Source organism: Camelus bactrianus, chromosome 5, assembly GCF_048773025.1.
Source record: "Camelus bactrianus isolate YW-2024 breed Bactrian camel chromosome 5, ASM4877302v1, whole genome shotgun sequence".
Classification (NCBI taxonomy): Eukaryota; Metazoa; Chordata; class Mammalia; order Artiodactyla; family Camelidae; genus Camelus; species Camelus bactrianus.
This window is the reverse complement of record NC_133543.1, coordinates 17,698,814-17,726,046: the sequence shown is the minus strand read 5'-3', so window position 1 is coordinate 17,726,046 and position 27,233 is coordinate 17,698,814. Positions and strand designations below refer to the sequence as shown.

Sequence of the window (27,233 nt, the reverse complement as noted above, 5' to 3'; positions counted from 1 at the left end):
TTTCCCAGTGTTTCTGAAGCCTTTTTTTTTTTTTTTTTTGATGGAGGAAGGTAATTAGATTTATTGATTTATTTATTCTTAGAGGAGGTACTGAGGATTGAACCAGGACCTCATATATGCTAAGCACTTGAGCTATACCACTCAGCTCTACCACTTGAGCTATACCCTCCCCTATGGTTCTGATTTAAAGATATTCTGCATATCCATCCTGCTATCTCTTGAACTTAGAAACTGATCTCAATTGTGATGTTCATTCTTGGTCCCCAGAGTACATCCATGAAGTCAGTAACTGAGCATTTTATATGTCCTTTTTCTTTTCCCTTTTTTTTTGTTTTTTTGTTTTTTTGTTAACTAGCGCTTCCTTTCATGTATACATTCATTTCATTTTAGGGAACCTGAGTGTTTAGTTATGTTTCCAGTTTATGAATGTTTAGTACATTTCCTCCCTTTGTTGAAGTGGTAATGTCCTTTTTATATATTAAATACAGCATATTGAGTTATGGAAAGTACAGTGTTGGAAAGAATTTCACCTTATAAATGATTTTATCTATTTCATCAAATTAAACTAACCATATCCTTTGACTTAGAATATTATAAGTCTTGACATATTAATGCACATTTCAGGATATTTATATGTGTATATGTATGTAAAATGTATTCATAACCTTAAAAATATTTTTGAATCAGATGTATTTTATCAGAGGGTATTGATCTACTAAGTGACTATGTTTCATCATTTATACTCACAAAATATGGAAGTTTTTTTCAAGAAGGTTTTTATTGAAGTAAAACTAAGTATAGTGCTTGGTAAGTATATCATATATACTGTTATTATGTAGGACATTACTTATACCCCAGAAGCTGTTATTAGTGGCCCACTAGCAGTCATTAACTTTTCTCAAGATAAACATTATTCTCATTTGTAACATGTGGATTAGTTTGTTTATTTTTAAGCTTTAGAAAATGAAATCCTAATGTTTTCTTTTTGTCTCCCTTCTTTGCCTTGACATTGTGGGATTCATCCATGTTGTTACACATAGCAATAGTTTTTCCCATTGCTGTGTGGTATTCTACTGAATGAATATAGCATAAATTAGTTATTCATTCCTACTGTGTTAGTGGACAACTTTGCCATTTCCAGGTTTTGGCTATTATGACTAATATTGTTAGTGAACATTCTTGTACCTGTTTAAAAATGTTGACTGAAATATAATGAATCATGTCTGGAAACTAGAGAACAAGTATTTTACTTTAAATAATTATATTGGTAAGAGGCAGTGTTGAAGTCAACCTTTCTAATTTGCTTCCCATTATAGTAGTATTGTTATTAGTAATAATAAGAAGAATATTTATTATTATTTATTGAAGTATTACTATGTGCCTAGTAATATATGAACCATTTTCTTATCACTTCATCTTCACAACCATTCTCTGAAGTAGTGTTGTTGCATACAAAGCAATTGTTAAGCATAATTAAGACTTGCCTGGTGATCAAGAAATGGTATTTTAAGCATATTGTCTTCTAACATCATAGTTTAATATTTATACATGGGCATTTTACTGTATTTTAGTTATGGAAAGTATCTTCATGATCTTTTGATAGGCAAAGATTTTGTTAATAGGGCATAGAAGGAAAAACTAACCTTAGAAGAAAAGATCAATAACTTGGACTGTGTTAAAATTAAGAACTATGTTCATCAAAAGACATCATTTAGAAAGTAAAATAGCACAGAATATGTGTATAATACACACACAGATATACACCATGTCCTCGGTTGTATATCCAGACCAATTCAGAAACATGCTAATGACTTGAACAGACACTTCAGAAATCCACGTGGCCTATATAACGTGACAAAGTGTTGAACCTTATTAAACTTCAGGGAAGTACAAATTATCACTAAAATATGACAAGTATTTTTGTGTATGTGTGTAACCAGAAGCATGCACTGCTGGTAGGAGGGAGCATATACTGGTATAATCATTTTAGAAAACTGTTGGGTAATATCTAGAATACATGCGTATCTGTGATCCAATGACAGAAATTAGCACATCAGACAAAATATAGGGATGAGTGTATATATAGGAGCAATATTTTATATCACCAAACTAGAAACATCAAATATGTATCAACAATAATAGAATACTATGTAGAATGAAAATGAGTCAATTACTACTTCACAATTACATGGATGAATACAGAAACATAATACTGAACAAAAGAAGTCAGACCTAAAGACATACATGTATGATTCCATGTATATAAAGTTGAAAAACAAGCATAACTAATCTATAACATAACAAAAGTCAGAAGAGTGCTCATATTTGTGAAGGTAGAAAGGGAAGACAAGGGATACTTCAGAGGTGCTTGTAATGATCCATTTCTTGCTCTGGCTGACGGTTCAAAGGTTGCACTCATTGTGTGAAAATCAATCATAAATCCACGTAGGACATGTATGTCTTACTATATGTGATTTTCTTCAGTGGAACTATTTATTTAAATAGTCATTTGTGCCAGATTTTTAAAGAAAAATTAACGAAATGCTTCTGTTCTACTATTATTTTAAAATACAAGTTTCAAAATAGTGTTCAGGACTGCTGAATGTTTTTATTTACTTATTTACAGTCTTGACAGATTTATAAATTTAGAGATATTTTTGAAAGGTGTGTTGATATATCTTAATAAGTTTAATTTGTGGGCCAGGATTATAGTTTGAACCAATTATAGCTAGTAAGTTTTTTATATATATATACAAACAGTAAATTTTTAAAACAGTTATGTATCAATTTTTAAATTTATTTCTAACTATGTTCTAAAGTGAAAGTTCCTAAGAGTTGTAATATTGCTGAATGACATCCAGATTTTGCATACCTTTCCATTTATTTTACTGCTTTTTTACTGGAAGCAACAAAGATACTTGAGGGATTAGTGTTTGTAAGGCTAGAATATTTATCTGTAAAAAGTAAATTAAATGGAGCATTAGATCCTGACATTTTCATATTTTCTTCATTTTATCATTTATTACAGCATGAATCTAGAGAAACATTATTGGGATTTAACATGGTGAATTACAGAGCATGTAAAAATTTGTGGAAAGCATGTGTAGAACACCACACATTCTTCCGTTTGGACAGACCTCTTCCACCTCAAAAGAATTTTTTTGCACATTATTTTACATTAGGTTCAAAATTCCGGTACTGGTAAGTATTGCTTATGCTTTGATGCTTTACTGTTGGATTTTTCCTCCCTTTAAAATAAAGACTACTTTATTGAACTATAGAGTCTTTATTACTCACACATACCCACTGAGTCAAAATCTGCAAGGAGTGTGGTCCCTTTGTCTGTATTAGCAAAAAGTTCTATAGGTTCTCATGATATAACCAGACTTGAGAAACCTGTTCCATTGACTGTATTCCAAGCCATTATTTTCTAAATAAATCAGCTATGTTTAATTATTTACAGTCTAGGCATGCTATAATTTCCATTGTATCCTTGTTAAATATTTACAGAGAGCGCCTCTGTTTCTCATTTGTTTTTTATTAGGATTGGATATTGGTTTTCGTCAAATGCTTTTTCTGCAACTATTACGATGATCATAAGGGTTTTCTTTTTGGTTTGTTTATGTGATAAATTACATGGATTGAGTTTCAGGTGGTAAACTAACCCTATATTCCTGGGAGAAACCCCACTTGGTTATGATTTATTATTCTTTTTATATATTATTTAATTTGCTTACATTTTCTTCAGAATTTTTGCATTTATGTTCATGAAGGATATTTTTCTTTAATTTTCTTTTATTATAATATTATTATCAGGTTTGGTTTCAGGGTAATTTTGGCTTCATTGAACGAGTAGGGAATTACTCCCTCATTTTTAGTTTTCTAGAAGAGTTTCTGTGGTGATTTTATTTCCTTTAAAAATATCTGATAGAATTTTCCAATTAATCCACCTAGGGAAGAAGTTTTATTCATAGAAATCTTTTGAACAATGCATTCAAATTCTTTAATACATATGAACCAGTTCGGGTTTTCTCTTTCTTCCTGGGCAAGCTTTGGTAGTATATGTTTTTCAAGGAATTTATCTATTTTGTCTAAGTTTTTGAAAGTTTTTGGCATAAAGTTTGTAACACTCCCCAATTATAGTTTCAGTATCTCCAGAATGTAGTAATGTCATTTCTCTCATTCTTGATATTGGTAATTTGTATCTTTCTCTTTTTTTACCTTATAAGTCTTGCTAGAGGTTTATCAGTTTGGATTAAAGATTTCACTGTGAATGCCAAATAAAACTTTTCTTCAGGCTTGTGTATAGCTTGTGGGCCACCCTTTGTCTACCAAGTCTCAAAGGAAAAAGGTGACTGAAAAATACTTAATCTTAACCAGGTTCCCATTCAAGTCTAAAGTCAATAGATAAGCATTATCAAATATATAAAACTTCAGGGAATGTAACATTCCTGAGCCCAATTTGAAAAGAAGAAATTAATGGTGAAATTAAGCTATGTAAGAGATAAATCACAATAACTCAAGAAGAATCTTGGTGAAAGAACTAAGAATAGAGATTAAATTCTTTAAATATGGAACCAATCCTTGACAACTATAAGAATTATAACTATAGAATAGAATTAAAATGTTATAAACTTTGACGAGGTAGAAGTAATGGTATAACTAAGAAATAATAATATAACTAAGAAAACAAGAGGGAAGCAAGGGACTAGTAAAATATGAGAATCTGTATTAATAAAAATTAAATGTTAACACACTAATTTTTTAAGGTTTTCCTGACCTTTTTATTATCCTCCTCCTCCCTCTTCTTTTAAAATGAATGGCAGCATTTTTATTTCCTTTAATTCAAGGGAAATCCTTTTAATATTGTTTTCATTGTGACATATATAGCATTATCACATTGTGATAGAATTCTATTTATAGTCTTTTCTGTGTAGCCTCTTCTATGTATATATAGAGTTTCAGAATAATTTTTACCTGTTCATAATGGAGATTATTTCTTAGGGGTAAGTCTATGGCTAAATCTGTTTACTTTTTTTGTTATGCTTTTATATATTGCTTGAATTGCTTATAATAAGCCTATATTCTCTCCCCAATTGGTATTTCTCATTGTCCTAAAGATGAATATCTTACTGTCAGAATTTAGTGTTCTTAGATTATGGTACAGTTTTGCATTTTGTTCTAATAATGCTAGACTCCTAAAGAATAATATTATGGATAATATGAAATATAAACACTTAATTTCTCCCTCGTATTTGAATTTTATCTTTATATTTTTAATTACAAAATTCAACTAGTTAATTTAGCCTTTTGAGTAATAATGTCCTCCTCGCTGGAAAATTAATGTATCAGTCAGGGAAACAGAAAGCCATTTTGATTTTTCAAATAAAAGCAATTTCATTGAGGCCTTTGGTTACACAGGTGTGAAAAACGCTGGAAAAGCAAAAGGAGGGGGGTTTTGGAGAAGCAAACAGGTAGAATGGGTAATGACTTAGGATCAGAAGCTTGTGTTACTTCTAGGCTGGAGTCTGCAAGCCTAGACCTGCTAATGTACTGTTAGAGGCATTGTCACAGGCAGTTCTGGATCTGCCAGAGAGGTGCTGCTTCGATCAGGGATGGTGCCACCCACAAGGTTCGGTTTCTCTGTGTCCTATCCCCACTGTTGTTACAGTAGCTACCGGCATCTGCCAGTCACCTGCTTTTGACTTGCCCCACTTTCTGATCTCCCACCAAAAAAAAAGCAGAACCTAACAGAAAGCCAACCTGCAGAGGGACTTCGAAGATGGAGTTTGTTGTCTCACAGCCTCTAGAAAACTTAGGAGAGCAGAGACGGACAGGATTGAGGCCTATAATAGCTCAGTTGACCTTAAATTAAATTAGTGTATATAAGTAAACCATGTATGTTTATAGTTGTAACAGGTGAGTTTTTTGTTTATAGTCCTTTACATATCCAAAAGACCTTTTAATCATCAAAATGATTAATAATCTTGTCAATGAGGTAGGAATGGTAGCATGACAAATGTTTATCTGAGCACAGTCCTATGACTAATGGATACACATTAACTGTCTGCCTTTTTTCCTCGTAATAAGCAGTGGTTGGGAGTGCTAGAACTTTTACAATACTTGAAATGTAGTATTATTAAGACGGAGAGTTGGAACTTGGAATATCAGAGCATTTACTACTTCCTCTACCAAACTCTTCACACACACACCCTTCTTATCTCCGTTCCAAAATATCCAGGGGATTACAATCATTGTTTTAATGTAGGAATACAAACAGTGGTGAACCTTAATCCATTACCTGGTTCACAATTGCAAGTACAGTTTACCTTTTTAGAGGAAATACAGTTTCTTAAGAAACTTCAACTTACCTAAATTTTAAAATTGTGGTAATGTTTTTGACTTTTACATTAAAATGGCAACAAACAGATTCTGTTTACATTTATCTATACTTATCCATGGAAGATGATCTTAAAATTGTTTGCTTAGCGTTGGAAACCTCTATTGGGCTGCTTTTATATGCATTAGATTTCTTTTTATGTAAATAGTTATATTTGATATACTAGGCATTTATGTTCATTCACTCTTAAATAATGTGATGTGTCAAACAACAAATTCACTGAGAACCAAGTTTTTATAAACAAATCTGTTCAGAACACATTGGAGTACCACAGAGGAAGATCAGTTCCCATGCATGAACAGTGTGTTTGCTAGTCAAGTCAGCTTCAAAACAAATCCTCTGTCATACCCAACTCCCAGCCATATTTCTGTTCTTAGTTCTTTCCTATATAAAAATACCTGGAGTTGCCTGCATCTGGGCATGGAGGGATTTGAGGCTGTACCTATGATCATTATCAGGAGACAAGGAAGGAAAGCTTGCTCAAGGAAAAAGCAGTTCTTCAAGATCCCCCATTTTTCAGGCCCTTGATTAAAGAGTAGTAGCCAAAGCACAGACATATGGGATGAGGGCAGGGCTTAGATGAGCTGGGACATAGCAACCTATCTCTGAGTCTAGTGGGAGTGCCTTTCCACGGCATAGCAGAGAAGGAATTCGTCTCATACAAAATTATTTCTTTCATAGTCACTCTCAAATAAAGGAATATCTGAAAACAAAGTTTTATTGTAGCACATCATTGTTCATTAATGGAAGAAATGTAATTAAGCTTCATCTGTTCACATAGAGCTGAAATGTAGTCATTCTTTCCTTTTACCCTCTGCTCCCTTTTCTCCACTAGAAATAGCTTGTCTCTTATGAAATTGTAATATAGTCATCTTGTATATTGTCATTTTATCTCATAGTTCTCTTTAAGATTTTTATTATTGCACGTCTTATGTATTTCAGTGGGAGAACTGAAGTCCAGTCAGTTCAGTATGGCAAAGAAAAGGCAAATAAAGACAGGATATTTGCAAGGTAAGCCACTTCTGTTTCAGTTTCTGAATTTTTTTAAAAGCAAGGTTAAAATTATTAAAAGCTCTTTTTCCAAATATGATTACAGAATTATCACATGATCCTTTCTTCAAGTAAGCAATAAATTATGTTGAAGGAATAATGAAACAGTTTGTCTAGTTTACTCAAACTTTTTTTTAGTGGGCTAAATTAATCCTGTGCCAAGCATTATAGCTCTGACTAGGCTGAATCAGGTATTATTTTATTAATATAACATTTTGTTGGAAGGTTTGTTTCCCTTTTGTTAACATTTTTAAGAAACATGATGCCTCACTTCATATATTATCCAGCCCATTTCTGTATTTATTTAATTCATGTTAAGAAATAAGTTGCTTTTTATTTTGGTGCCATTTTGTTATCTTTGTTTTTTAAGATGTGATAATAGCCAGTTTGTCTTTTTTTTTTTCTTTTTTTGAGTAAAAGAAGATTTATTCAGAAAGATGTACACTCCATAGACCAAGTGTAGGCCATTTCAGAAGGCCAGGCAGACCACAAGGCATGGGGGCGGTGTGTTTAAAGCAAAAGTAGATACACTCTCCATAGACAGAGTGCAGGCCATCTCAAAAGGCAAGAGAAAGGCCACCAGTTTGCTTTTCAGTGAGTAAGGTGACATGATCAGATTTATGATTTAGAAAAAAGTTTTATGAGCAAGAATAGAGAATAAATTAGAAGTAAAGACTGGGTACCCAGAGACCATTGGATCATTGCAGTAATCCAGAGGTAAGTGAAGAAGGCCTGAACTAAAACATTGGTAATGAAATGGTTAATAGGGAACAAATTTGAGGAACATTTTTTTGTGGGTAGAACTAGCAGGAGTTGTTGAGGTGGAGGTCTGTGAGATACAGGAGTATCTGAAAAGACTATCGGATTTGAGTGACATACAATGGATAGGGGTTACAGGAGAGAGAACAAATTTGTGATGGAGAAAGGAGTTAAGCTAGCACAGGTCTAGTCTGAGATGCCCAAGCAACAATCTAACAGGATTATCCGGTAGATGGTTAAATAATCAGATGCAGAGCTCTGACAGAGGGAGACTGACCAAATTGGTGGCAGCAAATATTTATTGAAGACCTACTCTGCTGAGCATTGTTTCAGGACCTGAGAATACAATGACGAATAAGATATACATCTTAGTCTCATGGAGCTTAAATTCTGATGATGCAACAGATACCTAATATAAGTAAAGGACTGAGCCAGTGGAAGGCCATAGAGCTGGAGCCTGCTTGTTATGTTTCAGGAAGAGTTGGCCAATAATGGGCCAGGGTGAGCAAGGCAATGGGAGAGGAGATGGTTAGAGAGGTAAGAAGCAGCCTGAATTTGAGAATATGAAAACTAATATATGTATGTATATGCATGACTGGGACATTGTGCTGTCCACCAGAAATTGACACATTGTAAGTGACTGTACTTCAATTAAAAAAAACAAACAAACAAAACCCAAAAAAACAAAGTGAAAGCAGCAGCCTGAATTTGAATGGCCCTAGGTTAGAAATGGTAAGGATTTAGGATTTTCAGTAGAAGCCATTAGGGGCTGAGAGCATGGAAGGGATATAAACTGACTTGCATTTTTAAAAATGTGGTGGAATTCTTTTGTTTTTGAGTGATAAACTGAAGTATTTACAAATATATGATTTCTAGGATTTGCTTAAAAATAATTGGACTGAGAGGGCTAGAGGAAGTGGTAGAGATAAAACAAGATTCACCATGATAATAATTGTTGAACCTGGGTCCTGAGTGCCCAGGGTTTTTTAAACTATTCTCTCTGCTTTACGTTCATGTTTGAAATGTTCCCAAATAAAAATTTGAGGGAGGGTGGAAGATCGACCTGTAAACTGTGATAGAATCTCTGTATAGTAGGTGAGTGGAAAGAGGATGGCCAGTTAATCAAATTATGGCTGACATTTATTTTGTACTTAACTGTGTCAGACAATTTTTGTATATTAACTCAAAATCCCCGTAACTCAATGAGTTAATAAATCCATTACAGATGAGAAAACTGAACAAGGTTGAATAATTTACCTGAGATTATACAGATAGTAACGGATGTAGTCAGGATTCTAACCCAGGCATTCCAGGTTCTAACCCACGCTTTAACCTTTATACAGTAGTTTTTGTTGTTCTGCGTGAGAGCTGAATGCTTAACTCCTTTCGTGTCTCAGGGATGTGAAAGATGATCCTGTTTATTGCCCTTCTCCTGCACTAGAATGTAAGCTTTAGGAGGGCCGGAGTTTTGTGTATTTTACTCACTGCAGTAGCCATAACTCTCTAATGTTTGGAATATGGTAGATGTTCTTTAAAAGAAGCGGTGTATTTTCAGTGAAAATGGCTTAAAGAGGGTAAGTCCTTTAAGACTTCTTGTGCTTGGATTCTACTGCCTTTGGAGGTCTGAGAGTTTTAATAAATGAGAATTAAGAGAATTTTGCTTTTGATTTTACCTTAATTTTGCTCTTAGTCTTTATCCAAAAGACCTCCCTGCTTTGTTTCTAGAGTAAAATTTGTTTTTTTTTTTCCTCTTAAAGTAGAAATTGCTTTATTGTTTTTTCTACTCATAAAAGGGATAGCTTATTATTTTTCTTAAAGTTCCAGTAACGCAAAATAATGTAAAGAAAAAACGTGACCCCAACACAGTCATTTAAAATTTTTTTGGTATTTAGTATTCAGGATTTTACCATGTATACACTCACAGAGATACTTATATGTATAATGTATATATTTTATTTGTTTTAAAATTGTTTTATACTTTCTGTTGCTTTTTTTTTTTCACTTGACATATCGGTAATTTTCTTTGATGTTGAAAAATCTAGTCATTTATAATGTCAGTAAATCTTAAACAGTTAAATCCTTTTATCCTAAGCTGTAGATTCAACTTTAAGATTCTTCCCTTTATCCTGGCACATATCTGCCTCCAGAGCCAGAGTCATTGCTAAGACTGTCTGAGGCTGTGCCAGTACTATGCCCAGAATGCTTGTAAAAATAAATAATAAATAATATTATGAGTTCTTTGGAGTAAGGACATTTGAAACAAATCATTAAAACATGATTTTTATGTGTTGAATAATAAAAATTTTCTTCATTCTGGCTTACCCTCATCTTGATTTGTCTATGAATAATCTACCTAACAGGAAAATTGTCAGTGAAAAATGCCTTGATACAGGAAAGATTTAGCTGGTCAGGGCTATAGCATTTTGCTATGGTAAGTTTGATTGAATTTGAATGATCAATTCATTTCAGTATTTGTTCAAGAAAGTTTTCAAATGGATTTATTATATCTTTATGTTTAGATTTATTGTCTATTTCTCTATTAAATATAAATCTTGGTGTCATGTTAGTGGCCTGGTTATTTCAGAAAGAAGGAAAAAAAAGTAAGAACACAGAGATGTCTACCCTAACAGATATGGCTACTGAAATTATTCAAATTCCTCCTTTTTGCAGTCTTAGCTACCCTTGTTTCCAGTTAGAAAGTACTAAGGACCTGTACAAAGGTAATATGTATAGTAAAATGTTAATTTGAAGACATTTTCCTTGAAATTGCTCTTGAGAAAGAAATAATTTCCTTCCTATCAACTTTGTTTTAACTTAAAATGTATATATTTGTTCTAGTTCTTAGTACTGTAACTCCCTTCAGACTTGTTAAAATCAAAATAAATATTTTTCTGATTCTTTTCTGTTAAAACTGCACCGTAACAAAATACTTACACTTTTTTATTCTTTCCCTAACAAGAAGCTTAACTTTTTTCCTTACTTGATATTTATAAAAATACTGAACATGATTTTATAACTAGTTCTACTATAGTAATATCCTAATATGAATACTAAATCATAAGTGTTTATATATTAATGTTAATATCACATGCAAATGACTATGTGTTAATGCTTTAATATTTTTGATCATATCAGATTTTGAGAAATATGAAGATAGTTATACTTGTGTTTTAGTTTTTCATCTTACATATGCATCATTAAAATGTGAAATTGTCTAACAGGTTATTTTATAAAACAAATATGCAGTATTCAATGAGTAGTAGACCTAAAATTTCCAATATAATGAGTCCCAATTAACTGTCCTGTTTCTTTTTTTATGCTGGAATTTTGTGAATCTTCCTTGAAATAATAAGTTATCAGGTAGAATGAGGTTTTAATAGTCTGGTTTTATGATCCCACTGTTTCTGAAAGACTAAGCTTTTCTGGGATTGTGATGATCTGATGCATATCCATCAAAATATTCTAATGGTTTTAGGAATTATTAAATTATTCTCTTAGAGTGTTACAGAATTCTAGAATTCTTGTCCACTCCTTGGACTTCTAGTTGGCAGTATAAACAGAAACTCTTTGAATTGCTTTCATACTTTTTCAATTATCATGTAATACCTAAGAAGAAAGCAAAAGAGTATTCCCACGCAACAGAAAAATAAGGTGCCATGATCAGAAAATAAATTTACCACATTGCAAACACACTGATGAAGTGTGGTATTTTTTTCTCTGAAATTTCCACACTCAACAGGAAACATAGACAGCAAGCTTAAATGGGTGGGTCTCTGAGGTTAAACTGTTAATAAAATAAAATACTTTGAAATTTAGTTTTAAATGCAAAGCTTTTCCAACCATGGTTAGTTTATTTAACAAGAGTAAAGTGTTCTGATGCTTTATACTAGGTGAGTATAACTGCATTTTTTTTTTCCTCCTTCAAATGACTCTTTCCTTCTTTTAAAAAATGAAATAGTTGATCTCCTGACTGTGGTTTGTGAACTCACTTACAGTTTACATTTAGTAATCCAGTGTGTGAGGAAGAATAGTTTATTAACATTAAGAATTACCATCAGTAGAAGAGCCATAAGTGCTATTTCTTTTAATAATCTTTACTTCATTAAAAAAAAATCTAATACATGAGATAATGTATTTTTACTTTAATTGTGACTGATAGGAACATTTGCACTGCAATATAAGGGAGTTGGACTAAATGGTATCTTGGGTTATCCTCAAATCAGAAAATCCTGTAATTTAAACTCATGACTATGGGAAATGCTTATGCTTAATTTACTTTGAATTCATTTATGCAAAATGAAATCTTAGTCAATGACTGTTTTAAAAATTGATAACATTACATATGTCTCTTTTAGAAAATGTTCAATATTTTTAAATTAATGAGATGGCAGCCAACTATACCTCAAAAAAATTAATAAATAAATAAAAGGAAAGAAAGCATTGTCATTAGGCCAAACTAAAAGATTATGGCTATGAATACATAAAATGATAGGGCACTTTTGTGGTTTGGACTCATAAGTAATTTAAGTTACTTATGGTTTAGTAAAATTAATAGATTAAAACATTGCACTGAAAATTTGGATACTCATAAATCTTAAAATTCAGAAGGTAGGGAGGGACCTTAGGAGCATACGTTTTACTAGTAGATACATACATTAAGATGTAGAAACCTTAGTGATTTGTCTAAGGGAAGGTCAGAACTAGGATTGATGGTCCCCACTCATTTTAATACTTCCTACTATGTATGTAAATTTTATTGAGGACTCTTGGTCAGTGTCTCCATGCTTTTTAGTCTGGTCTATTTCTATGTGCTTCAGTGTATTTATTACTGAAATACTAAACTATCTAAGTTATTTAGAAGATGACTTACTATATGTTTTTATGTAAGTAGCTTAATTTATTATATTAACCTTCATATTAACTCTACATGTCAAAAAGCTAGCCATTTAAATAGATATCACGTATTTTCCATGAATTTTGGCCACTTTCTGAATTTGCATATAGAATGACTTCAGCTGTTAATTTACCTAGAATTCTAAGGGTTTTTGATCTCTGCAAAGATCAATATCTTTTCTGAAAACATCATTTAATTCTCATCTTTATCACTAGAATAACTGACAATATATAGGTGATAAATCATATCCTTCTCCCCACCATGAGACAAAATAACCTTCCAAGTGTCTCCTGCAGAAGAAGAGAAAAAATCCACTGGTCTACTGCATATAAAAGGGGAAAATGTATAAATAAAATGTAATATACATAATTATCATTTTTGCCCTGTCCTCACTAAGGCAGAGGATCAGGATTTAGGTTTAAGGACATTCAGGTGACAATATGCTATGAATTGTTTAAAACACCCCAAAGTAAGCTAGAGTTCCAGAAACTCTGAAATAGAAATAGACAATATCTATAATATTGATAGTATCTTGGGAAACATTTGATAGCTAACTACTCCATTATTTTTTATTTCTTTCACCTTCCTTTCTTTGTTTCTTCTCATTTTCTCCTCTTCCCTATTTTTTTTCCTACTTTTTCTAGCCTATCTTTACTTCTTTCTTCATGTAAAGCAGATTTACTGTCTTAGGAAAGTGTTTGATAAACAGCCTCCAAATGCATTAATTTCATGTTAGTAAACTCTTTACTTTTGCTTATCTAGAATATGATCTATTAAGACAAATTCTGAGATTTGGTACATTGTTTGTGGTATAAAAATAAAAGTTTTTACATATTATTTAAATTATTTCTCCAGATCCCCAAGTAAGCCCTTGGCACGGAAATTAATGGACTGGGAAGTAGTAAGCAGAAATTCAATATCTGATGACAGGTTAGAAACACAAAGCCTTCCATCACGATCTCCACCTGGAACTCCTAATCAGTAAGTATCAGGTGTACATTTTGCTAATTTCTAAATTTTTGGCTATATGTTTCCATTGATTGAAAATCGTAACATGTGAAATTTAAATCTTTTGGTCAGACATGATTTTTGTTGCTCCAAGGCATTATTATTTCTTCTTAGCCTGCTGATCATTGTATAAGTGGCATGGAATATCCTTGGCAAATGAGAGTAGAGAGTGAAATAAAGATGCTTGCTTAACTACAGATTTGATTTTTCCAGTAAGAGTCGCTAGCCAAAAAATCAAGATCCACTAGTAGACTTAAACTGGGGACATGGTTGTTGTTGACATAATCCTTTTCCATGTATATCTCCGACATAATTTCTAGGGGAGCATATATTCTTTGACTATGCTAAGTGATTGTGATTTTCTTGCTTAAGCTCCTACCCCAACTTCTGCTCTGCCATTTTTCATGGTCTAGGAAAAGGGATTTCCAACGTCAGTTCCCACAAGCTTAGCCATAGCTATGCTAAGAAGCTGTGTTACTCAGCACTTCCTGTGTATGTACTTCATTCTAGCATTTCTCACAAAAACTATATGCTTTGATGTAGATAGTAATAATAAGATAAAAAACTCGTACTGGCCAAAGATGTTAATTGTATAATATTAACAAATGTATTATATGTATTATATATGTGTAATTGAGATAATGGTAACCAAATGAATGACAGCACATTGACAGTTCTTGTTAACGCAAAAGTTTGATATACCAAATATTTGAATTTTGGCATGGAATGTAATATTTAAAGAAATCTTTAAAACTTGAAAGACACAAAGTTTTAGTGACTAAAACCTAGAAACATTAAGGTTGGTAGAGAAAATAGATGGCTGAAATAGATAAAATCCTTGTGGCAGATTGGTAACTATAGCTCAGATCTTTGACTTCCTATTCTAAGTTCTTTATGTTTACGTCGTACTGTCTTTGTCAGAGATTCAGCTCAGTAAGATGAGGTTAGGCTTAAAAACACTTTCTAATGCAATCGTATAATTAAGAAACATGAAGATATGAGTTAAAGCACATTTTTACTCAGTTTTTCTTCCTCTTTATGTAGTCGAAATTCTGCATTTACACAAGAGGGAACCCGGTTACGACCATCTTCAGTTGGTCATTTGGTAGACCATGTGGTTCACACTTCCCCAAGTGAAGTATTTGTGAGTCATAGATCTCCATCTTCAACGCAAGCTAATAGCATTGTTTTGGAATCATCACCGTAAGACCTTTTTTTTCATTTACCTTTCTTTTTATAGAAATGCCCCAAATTGTTTTGTTTGAAATGATCTAGGAAATTATCATATTTGACACAAGACTTTATTTATGCAGTGTTTTAAATATTTATCTATTTGTAAATGTGCTTTTTTGTTCCCAGAGGTCTTGGTGCCCCCCACCCCACAAAATCGCTGTTACTATTTTGTTGACTCTGTATATTCTTAAACTTTTAATGCATACAGACACATATTTCTGCAGATAAATGTGTCACTGTGGCCAGGCAGTAAAGTGATGAAAGGTGGAGTTTTCTTAATATTTTTCAGGAACCATAAGAATGAATAGAAGGTGTTGGGAAAAATAAGTAGCAAGGGAGAAACTAAGTAAGATGACCATCACACTGAAAATAAGTTATAGAAAGTATATATGCATCATTTCTAAAATTCACTCATATCTCATATTATATACTGATGCATAAACTAAATTTCATAATTCAGTATTTAAACCCTATCAGTTTAATGCACAACATGCTTACCCTCACATTAATATGCAATATCTTGATTTATTAGTTTATATAATACAGTTAGTTCAAATGCAAGTAAAAATACAGTGCAAGAATTAGAAAAAAGTAAAATATAAAATTCATAGATAGGTAAGACTAGTCATTAATTGTTGAGAAGGGGGTTAAGATACATTGAGTGGGATCAAGGTTAACGAAAGGGTGAGTCTGAGCATGACAGATGGATGGAAGAGCAGATGGAGAGATCAGCATAGCAGTTGTATGTGCTCCAGGAAAATGTGCCCAGATATATAAGAACCATTGTCCTCAGTGTAAGGCCAACCAAGGAAGACTGACTAAGCCATTAAGACAAGTGGAAGTTTAATCTTGGTAACTCACATCTTGGTAAAACCTTTTGATTGTGTGTATACATTACAAAGACTAGAGGAATAAGAAAAATATATACTGCACAGTGACACCTGTGGAGAAAGAGTGCACAGGAGATAGGATTAATGAAAATTTAGTATTTTATTACTTTAAAATTATAATTCTAAACTTTTAAATTTTTAATAATAAGCATTTATTACCTTTAAAACTATGAAACTTTAAAAAGTACAGTAATTAAGGACATGATTGAAATATTAACTGGTTAAATTTTAAAATGACATACTTTCAGCACATAAAAATAAACCATGTAGAGGAGTCTCAAAAGTCTATCTTATTACAGAACAAAACAGTATAACTCACACAAAGTAACTTATGGGGCCCAACCAAATTATCTTAATCAATTTTTTGAAGGGCCTTTTTCATAAACACACATACACATATGCATACACGTACAATTAAGTCTTTCCTTGTGTAAATTTTAGAGATTCACAAACCCAAAAAATCACTTACCTCCTTAAAATACCTTTGTTCTACTTTCCTGACCTGAAGTGAAGAAGCAAGTTTGGAATAGATTGGAACCACACAGTGTTTTTGCTTCCCCTGCGCAGTCCACAAGAATTTCAAATACTCAGGGCTTTCTCTTTGAACATGTATTTTATGAAGGTTACATGTTTGTATTCAGTTTTGAATCTATAACACTGAAATTCAGCCAGTTCTAACCTTAGAAATAGAGTTCCGAAAAGAAAAGCTGAATGGTAAGCTAAGTAACTTACATTAGTTGCTTATACTCAGCTTTTTCATAAATTATCTCTCTGTTCTATGCAAGAGAATGCAATAAAACAGGAAAGATGTAATCCCCACTTTATAGATGAGAAAGCCACATTTATAGCATTTGTCCCAATTTACAGCACTAAAACCCAGGGATTCTTACCTGAGCCAGTCAGAAGAACTATCCTGGACAAGGCTTTGTTGAATTTTTTTTTTTTTTCAATTTGGAGGAAATCTTTTTCAACTTAGAATTCATAGATTTTATCTTTGCATTGGCCCAATCAGAATTCAAACAGTATGTTAGATTAAGCACAGAGTATTTCAACATAGTACACTGAAATAGATGTCAAGCCATCTCACTAATTCCCTATTTTTCTGAGTGGGTGCAGGGGCTTTAAGGTGAAACCTGAGTCCTGACTTCCATCACTGGGTAAGGTTGCCTCCTTCACAAGAAGAAAACACTATTAACTCGCAGGTGTGTTTATTGTGGAAACAAATAGGAGATTGTTTTTACTACTTAGAATAAAGTTACCATTTATAGGCAGCAGTAATTGAAGCTACATCCTACCATTTCCTTCCTTTCTTTCAGTGTTTCACAGAAAATTAGACTGTTTTTAGTTTGTGATTTTTCTGAGATAGACATTAGCCCTAAATTAATTTAAAAATACTTAACAGATTTTTTAAAAAAATAAATCCACACCACATTGCCAGTATGTAACAGGGAAGCTTAGATATTTGTACAAAATAGTTGCAAAGCATGTGAATGGAATGGATAAAAGTTTTTTTTAAATTGTGGTGCAGATTGCTAAAGGCTGAACAGAGAAGTGTTTTGACTGCAGGATAAGCTGCTTTCACTGCTGTTGTTGAAGCATTCATGAGGAAATGTGAAGCTGACTGAACTGAAATAAGTGGGGAAAATTTTTGCCCCTCTGGCTTAATTGACAGTTTTAACAACTCTTTTGCTGCTATGTTATAATATATTACTCTGTTGACAGCAAAGTACAGTTAAATGTAACATTTTCATTATTTGCTCTTCACTTAACATTTTCCAAAATGTCAAGGTTTAAGATAAACTAATTACTTGTGAAAAACCCCGATGTGAAAGTTGGGCATTGGAACACCTTTAGAATTATATTCCTGTCTCTCCTTTCTCTTTTCTTAACATCCAAAAGTTAACACAGGTAGTAATTTTTCCACAAAAAATTTTATGTGGGTAAAATTTGAACAGTGTATGTTTCAAATCCTGGTTCCCACCCATTCCCCTTTGGATCATTTTAGACAAATTATTGATTTTAAATATGTTAAAATCATTCAGTTAGCAATATGTCAGCAATTAAGGTAAATATGGATATTATTTAGAGCCCTGATCTCTACTGATCTTGCATTCTGTTCATTTTAAATATGTTATTTCTATTAGACTTTATTAAAATATAATGGTATTACCCTTACAACCAAAAAGAAATTGAAAAAATAGTCATGTTTAGCATATGCTCTGATAAGTTCTGTTGAAACCTCGGATACTGGCAGATGGAAGTGTTGCTTAGCTTTTGTCTATTTTATAAATTGGCTTCTGAGAAGCATTTCATTTGAAGAAAAGAGTCCACTGCTACAAGTTTAGAAACTCCTATTTAAAATAACTTTCCTCCTGCTTTTTGCAGTTATTTTCTTTGAGGTGCAACTAAACTTAGTGTTTAGAGCGCAAGCTCTGGATTCAGACTGGGTTTAAAACTTGGTTCCACCACTTCTAATTATGTGACCTTGGGTGAGTTATTTTATCTCTATAAGCCTTAATTTCCTTACTTGTAAAAACAGGATGATAATATCTACCTTATAAGACTGCTGCGAACATTTAATGAGGTGCTTAGTTTGGCAGAGAAAAAGTGCTTGGTAGATATTAACTATAATAGTTGTATTACATCTATCAGTTAATTTGGGGCGATGTGTACTAGCAGCTTTTAAGTATATTGTCAACCATCTGTCTGCATGTCTCAAGTATGGATATCTGGTTGAACACAATTCTCCAAATTCTCAACTTTATCCTTAGTTGTGATTAGTCCCTAATCATAAGAGACTCTATGCAGACTTTATAATCCCCAAATGTTAAATCCATTTCCCCGAGCTATTCTTTTCTAGACTGACCCATTCCAGTCCTTGAGTCACCATATCCTTGTCCGTATCTCATCAATTCCTTTTGCTTGGTCCTCAAAACTTTGCCTTCCCTCTGCCATTCTGAGCTACTGGCACTGATAACTTCACCAGCAGGCTCAGCTTAACCCAATTCCCATACCAATCTTGATCAAGTCTAGCAATATCTCATGGAGCCATGAAAATACTAGGCTGATCTTGGACAAGGAAATAAATGAACCAATGAGGGTGTGGATGTATGGAGTGTCAAGCCGTGGGACCTCAGAGGATACACACCATATTAGATGCTGTACTTGTGGCAGCAAGACTAATTGCAGGTCCGTGGGCTGCTATCGCTGCAGAATACTTACCTGCCTTCTGTCTCTGGCAGAAGTCTGCATTACTTGCATTTGGGAGCTAAGATTGGAGACTTAGAGTTTGGTTGAAACCAGGAATCTCAGGTCTGGGACTCTGGTTCTGGAATAGATTCCTACTGATAAAATAATATGACATTTTCAGTTCTGTTCTTACATTAATCATATCCCTGGGAGTTTACATGCACTTTAATTGCCTTGAGCATCAATTAATAATCAGTCTGAAATGGTATTTATTTTGAAATACTCTGAATGTCACTATAAATTAGCAGAAGTATCAAGAAGTCTGAATTTTGAACCAGAATTTTATCTGTATCTTACAGAAGTATAGTAGGGGTTAATGCCCAGTGAAGACTTGGATGACACTAATGATTGTATTTGAATAAGACATGGGCTCCTGGTCTGTATCTTAGAAAATAAGAGTTTTAGAAGGAGCCATCATTCCTGGCAAGAATATGACTTTTGTTTGTTTTCTAGTTGTAAAATTAGAGTAAACTTTATATTTATATGAAAGGTATATTGGTACAGTTGAACCTTTAGCATTTTTCTAAGTTTACAGTTTTCAGGGTTTATCTTGCTCATTTTTCTTTTGTATGAGTAATTACAATGACCTCTTTGGGATTATATTTTCTATACTTTCCCTGTGGCAGATTTTTTCCAGCTCCTGCGTTTAAAGCCCCTTAAATCACCTCCCACTTAGAAGATTCCAGCCATAGCCTTGATCCCTACTTTTTTCTTTGGTTCTTATTTCCTTAGTCCTGTCTAACCACCTGACAGTAAATGCTGGTCTTCTCTTTAAGTTGTAGGTCCCTTCTTTCAGGCCCAACTGTTAATTTTAATGGGGCTGTGTTCCACTGTGCTGCCTGGTGGTTCTTCACAAGTGTGTGATGTCTCTTCATTCTGTTTTACTTGGCAGTTTTTGTTTGTTAGTTGTTTTTGTTTTGGCCTAGAAATAGTACCTTTTTTTTAAGAACTGGCCTATTTCATTATTTTAAATGAATTATCATTTCAAACTATAATGCATGGTTTACCTATGAAAGTCATCTTCCTAGATAATTGTTTAAGTAATAGATTGACTGCATATGATACCTCTACATTAGATATGAACAAGGGAGTTGTTATGATAAATTGAGTATGTCTTTAAAATGTAATTGATAACTTTTGCCCAAAATAAGAATTGTAGGGGTCTGTGTTGAAATCCTTGATTACTTTTATAGACTGTGTTTAGATAGATGGAAAGCGAGAGGAAGAGAGAGAGACAGAAAAAAAGTGAGAGGAAGAAAGAAAGTGAGAGGAAGAAAGACATAAGAAAGAAAGTGAGAGAATGAGTGTTTGGTTATTGAAGTTGGAAGCATAGAAAGGGGAGATTGTAACTGGGATTACTGGGAGAATACATAGTTTGTGAAAGCTCCCCAAACCAACCTTAATCCTCTGAGGTAATCAGGTATCTGGAGAGCCTGTCCACCACTCTCCGTGAAGTTACTTTAACAAGAAAGTTACATAAAACAATGAGAGAAGGTGGGTAGCCCCTGTCCTGAAATCCAAAATTATACTGTCCTTTTCTCTGTTGCATTTTGGCTAATCCTCTCAGTCTGCACTCCATTCTCTTCACTTTTTCTTTAGAATTTGGCTTGAATCCCAACCCGAGCCTGTATGCTTGGATTCTCTTCCTTTCTGTGTCTTCTGTGGACTTTGAATGATTAAAAGAGAGCTTATATTCAGATGCCCACTGGTGTCTGGCAAGTAACACTGGATGGGATTTATGTGGACTGGAATGCCTGTTGCCCCCTCTAAAGGCAGCAGCTACCACTTTGCGTTGTCCAGTTGTTGACAGCTTGTAATGCAGTTCCATTCTTTCCTGAGCTTCCAGATTTTTCATTCTGGAAATCCAGATTTGTATGTAATTTTTAAAATGTAGTCAATTAACTCAGCATTTTCAATGAACAGGCCAAATGTATGTTGGCTACAATTGGCCCACAAGCCATCAATTTGCACCACTGTTCTAGGACAATGATTTCTAATGAGAAGTACATAATAAAAATCACTTCTGGAGCTTTGTGGCTGTAACTGCCTAATCTGTAACCCCAGAAATGCAGAGTCAACAGTCTAGCAAAATGTCCCATAATGTCAGTTCTGTGAGTACTATCACCCTCTTGTTACTGAGCATTGCCACTCTTAGGCCCATGCCCACCAGGTTTGGCTCTCTTCAGTATTGCAATGCACATCAGGCTTGAGTTTGTCCCTCTTGTACATTTTGCCACTATATTTAGACTGTTAGCTGAACCAAGAATAAAGAAAGTTGCTCTGACTCTGTTCCCGCCGGATCTCAACCTTATACTCTTCCCCACAGATCTGTAGTTTTGAGACTAAGTGCTTCCCAGATGTGATAGTTGTATGCAAAACTAGAAAAAAGCTTCTGTGCACTTGGCTTAAGTGGTTGCACTTAGCCCCAAGTAAGGAATGAGACCTGTTGGTTGATACATGTGGAGTCCTGCTTTTTACAACTTTCGTATCTTTGAGGCTCTTCCAAGGGTTGCCATCTTTATCTGTCCTAATCCCTTACAACAGGCCATGGTTGAAGTACAAGTCTCTATTCTAATCTGTAGAAACTTTTTACTGGACCAGCAGCACTTGAATGTGTTGGATTAGAGACTTGGGCTCTTGGCTGATGAAATTAGCAGAATAAAAACTAGTATGTTTGGGACCTGGAATCCCTGACCATCAAGGTAGACCTCAGAGAAGCTTTTGCTGAAAAGGAGAAGTATGCTCTGTGATGGAATCCTTATAGAATTATCAGAATTTAAAGCATTTTGTGCCCTGAAGACTAATATGCAGAAAGCTAGGCTAGTGGGCATTATTATTTACCCACTTATTTAGTGATTATGTTCTATACCAGATTAGAAAATTTGAGATTTTTTATTTTCTCTTATGAGAAACCTCACTAAAAGACCATGTGCTTAGCCCACTCATTATTAATCCTGTCTGACTTCCTGGGCACTAATCAAATTTTTAGCATTGATACCCATATCTACCAGGTTTCTAGCAGCAAGTCTCTAAATAAGTTCACAGTTTCTCTACCTAGGGAGAGTATATGTTTCGAAGAGCCACTCTGGCAGTAATCTCTGTATTAGTTATCCTGGGCTAAATTATGCTGCAGTAGCAAATTACCCCTACTTACAGTGACTACAACAGCAAAGGTTATTTCTTTCTTACATTATATGTACATCGTGGATCTGCTGCGACTGTACTCCATATCATGGTCGTTCTAGGACCCAGATTGACTGCGGCCTCTGTTCGAGCCATTGCTAGCCTCATGGCTGAGGAAAAAGAGAAATATAAAGCTTTCTTTCTACTCATGTACACCAGAAATAATTGATGCATTGTAAAAACTGACTATACTTCAATTAAAAAAAAAAGTTACTACTCACATTTCATTGGCCAGACCAAGTCATGTGGCCAAGCCTGGTGTCAAATCATGGAGGTGTGGAGAGTAATTTTTGAACAATAGTAAGATCTAATACAGTTCTACTCCCTCCAGCCTTTCTAGCTTGTATCTTAGGCATCTGTTGTCAGTCAACAAAAATAAGCAGAAACTGGGTGAAATCTGTGCCTGAGTACCACAGCAGCGGCCGTGGGTTGACACAGCAACTACCTCTCAACTCTGATCTGTCCTCCGGCAATGGAATAATAATTCTTTTATTTTCCCGAAGGACCCCCTGCCATTTCAGAGATAAATGGTAACCCCAGTGATGGTCAGTGCTGTTATCAAGAGCCATTTTCCCCTTGTCAGATCACTTAACCTCCACAGCTTCCTAGGGTACAAGTTGAACCACTGGTTCCCCCTTCTGGCCTTTGTGGAAAAGTCATTTAATACAGCTTCACACAAAATACATATACTGTGCTCATTCTTAAAAGCTACAATTTTTGCCTTAAAGTTTCCCCTATCATACCTAGCTCTTTTTATCAATTCCTGCTGCTACAAATTGAGGCTTATGCTCTCTAATGTTAATTGGATTTTTGCTTCCTCACCTTAAATCATATATTCCGATGTTGTCTCATCCAGTTTTGTCTCTTTAGTGACCTCAAGTACTCTTACTCGTTGTGTTCATCACTTTCGTGAATTGTGTTTTATTTCTAAATAAAATGGACCATCCACTTGAGTTCTTTTGATAGACTCAAGTATCTTATCTATGGAGCAGCTCAACTCTTAGTTCTGATTTCTCTGCCTGTCTTATTCCTTGGCTACCCATATGACCCCACTGAAAACCTTAAAGAAGGGTTTTTGGAAAGGTATGTGCATTGTTGTGATGATTAATAAATATCTTCTATTTTATGTAGAATATTTAAAGTATGTTTTATGTAGAACTGTTTATAGATTTGATAAATAGGAAATTAGATTTATTACTTAAACTTCAAAGTTAAGAAAGATTTCATGAAACAATGACACTTGCAAGTAAATATGGTATTTAAACCTTATCTCTTACATATACATTGTAAATATCTGAGTGGCTTGACCCTAGCTCTCTTTTTTTTGTTTAATTGTGGTATAGTCAGTTTACAATGTTACGTCAATTTCTGGTGGTCAGCACAATGCTTCAGTCATACATGAATATACATTTATTCATTTTCATATTCTTTTTCACTGTAAGCTACTACAAGATATCGAATATAGTTCCCTGTGCTGTACAGTATAAACTTGTTTATCTATTTTATATATACCAATCACTATCTGCAAATCTTGAACTTCCAGTTTATCCCTTCTCACCCTCTTTCCCCTGATAACCATAAGTTTGTTTTCTATGGACTCTAGCTCTTAAAATAATAATTCTGTAAGACAACTTCCAAAATATTCATTATTTTTCTTTTTTCCTATATAGATCACAAGAGACCCCTGGAGATGGGCAGCCTCCAGCTTTACCACCCAAACAATCAAAGAAAAACAGTTGGAACCAAATTCATTATTCACATTCTCAACAAGATCTGGAAAACCATATTAATGAAACATTTGATGTCCCATCTTCCCCTGAAAAATCTACTGTAAGTAGCTTCTTCAATTACTCTCACATTTCTTTGAAATTTTTAAATTGTAAATGTAATTTCTTCTGTATCACATCTTGTTTTATCTGTAAATTATATTACAATACTTTCTCTTTTTCATCATATGTTTGCTTATGAATTGTGCCACCATGTAATCCAATTGTCAAATTCCCTTTTAGCATCATTTATAAAGCATTCATTGCTCTAGAAGTTAATTTTTGACAAAATTGTTGTCAGCCTTGCATAACAGACATTTCCAGGACAAATGCTAATAATCCATTAAATACCATTAATTTTATTATGCAATTCACCTACTGCAGAGACTTTTATCATTTTCATCAACCTTTTGAAATTGAGTACAGGTCTTTAGAATATATAATCACTCTGTTCCTCAAAATAGATTTGTGAATTATTTTGGTACTTTTTACGAAACAAAATGGTAAATTATAGAATCCATGATTTAAGAATTTTCATTGCTTCCTCAAGTAGATGAAAATAAAACAAAGGTGAGATCGTCAGTAAATTTTAAGGATATGCTGTGTTCATGAAGAAGTATAAGGATAGACAGAAACAGGGGTGTACTTCAGGAAACTTAAAGGGACATCAAGGCTAAAATAATATGCATGAAGAGGAGATTCCACGGTAAGTGTTGGTGGTGCCACAAGTTTCTGCTGGCCATTGCACTCTTAGCCATCTTGTTTTTTACCTATAGCCGTCCCACATTACCTGAAGTTGAAAAGTGAGAGGCAGCCACTCTGTTCTTCCATACTTATTGCCCCATCACCACAGACACATCCAGAAGAGATCAAAATCCTTACCGAAAATGAATTAGTGCTACTTGTGTGATGATTGTGTCATTCGTTCACTGATTCATAGTTACTGGGTCTCTCTCTGGGCTACGTTCTTAGGCAGGTAGTGGGAGTACAAAGACAAATAAGACATGGTCCCTGCTGTTAAATAATCTACAATCTGGTTTGTTTTTTTTTCATTCATGCAAAAATTACTTATTGAGTACCTACTATGTGCCGTGCATTGTTATAGGCTCTGGGAATTTAACAGAATAGAATAGAAAAAAATTTTTAAACTCTGCCTTAATGGAACTTACATTCTGGGGATAAGAGTGAGACAAATAGTAAACAAAGTAAATAATTTAAATATATAGCATATTAGATAGTATAAATGCTAGGGAGGAAAATAAAGCAAAAGAGGGCTAGGGAATTTTGAGAGTAGCGTGTTACAGTTTTCGATAGAGTGAGCCAGGGGTGAATTTAGTGATAAGCCATGTAGATAGCTGGTGGAAGAGCCGGTAAGCTGAGGGTGCGAAGTCAGGATTATTACTGATGTGGTCAGGGAACACCAGGGAAGTCAGTGTGGCCAGAGCAAAAGAAGCCAATAAGAAGGAGACAGGTGCAGGAGAGGGCCAGATCCTAAAAGCCTCATCTTAAAAAGATTTTGTTTTTTAACCCTGAGTGAGATTGGAAGCAAATGGACATATCTGAGGAGAGAAGTAATATGATGTTACTTAAGTTTTAATGTAATGGTATTACTCTGACTATTATGTTGAAAGCAGACTGAAAGCAGGGTAGAAGTAGAGACACTGGATGTGAAGTATTGCACTATTCCAAGAATCCATGGTAATTTGGACCGAGATGATAACCTTGGAAGGAATAAGACTTGGCTGATTTCTGGATGTGGTTTTAGGGTAGAGCTGATGTAATATGCTGATGGATTGGATGTAGAGCACTAGAGGAAGAGGGAAGTCAAGGATAATAGCAAGGTTTTTGGCCTGAACAACTAAAAGGAAGAGGTTACCGCTTGCTGAGATGTGACAGGCTATAGGTAGAACGGGTGTGGGCTCAGTTTGGGACACGTTGATATGTCTATTAGAAATACACTTGGAGACAGGATTCTGGAGTTGAAGGGAGAAGTCCAAGCTCAAGTTGTAATATAGAGAATTCATGGCATGTAGCCAGTGTTTAAAACAGGAAGAAATCACCAAAGAAGTACATTATGTGCAGATATCTAAATAAGAGGTTCTAGGAATTGAGCCTTCAGTCCTCCAAATTGTAAACATGAAGGAGATGAAAGAAACCAGCAAAGGAAACTGAGAAAATGCAGACAAAAAGGTAGAAAAAAATTAGTCAATTGGCTGATGAGAAGAAAGTTACAGAGAATAACCAACCATGTCAAATGCTACTAGTAAGTCAAGGAAGGTGAGGACTGAGAACTGAATGCTGGATTTAGCAATGTGAAAATCTCTGCTGGAGTGCTGGGGATGAAAGCCTGACTAGGAGGATGGGTTTAGAGACAGTAGAGACAGCTAATGTGGACAGCTCTTTCAGGAAGTTTAGCAGCAAGAGGAAGGGAAGGAATGGGGCAGTAGCTGGATAGAGAAGTGGGGTCCAAAGAGAGTTGGGTTTTTTTTTAATGGGAGAAATAAGACTGCTTCTTAGAAGGATGGGGGAAATGGATAATGCATGGGAGTAGAGAATTGCTTTGTAGTATCATTGAGTGTGGCACATGGCATGGGAACTAGAGCAAGTAAGAAGATAGTGTAAGTTCTATAATTAGAAGTGATTATAGGGAATTCACAAGTATATAAAAATAACTAATTCAGCTGTGGAGTTAAGGGAAGACATCCCAGCAGTGATCATCTCTGACCTGTGTCTTGAAGGATGAGTAAGAATTAGTCAGATACTTACCCTTAAAGAGCAGGCATACAACATGTTAAGTGAAA

General features: G+C 34.2%; 1 protein-coding gene across 6 annotated transcripts in view; it reads left to right on the top strand.

The window, feature by feature from the left end:
* Positions 1-27,233, top strand: part of PTPN4 (protein tyrosine phosphatase non-receptor type 4) — a 152,453-nt gene that overhangs the window by 91,838 nt on the left and 33,382 nt on the right. For all 6 annotated transcript variants that reach the window (XR_012506948.1, XM_074363510.1, XM_074363508.1 and 3 more), the window contains 5 exons: positions 3,029-3,201; positions 7,343-7,411; positions 13,959-14,084; positions 15,156-15,314; positions 24,337-24,496. Coding sequence is in view for 5 of the 6 variants with exons in the window: in XM_074363510.1 (XP_074219611.1) it covers positions 3,029-3,201; positions 7,343-7,411; positions 13,959-14,084; positions 15,156-15,314; positions 24,337-24,496 (687 nt within the window). In the remaining variant the exon portion in view is untranslated. The remainder of the gene's footprint in view (positions 1-3,028; positions 3,202-7,342; positions 7,412-13,958; positions 14,085-15,155; positions 15,315-24,336; positions 24,497-27,233) is intronic.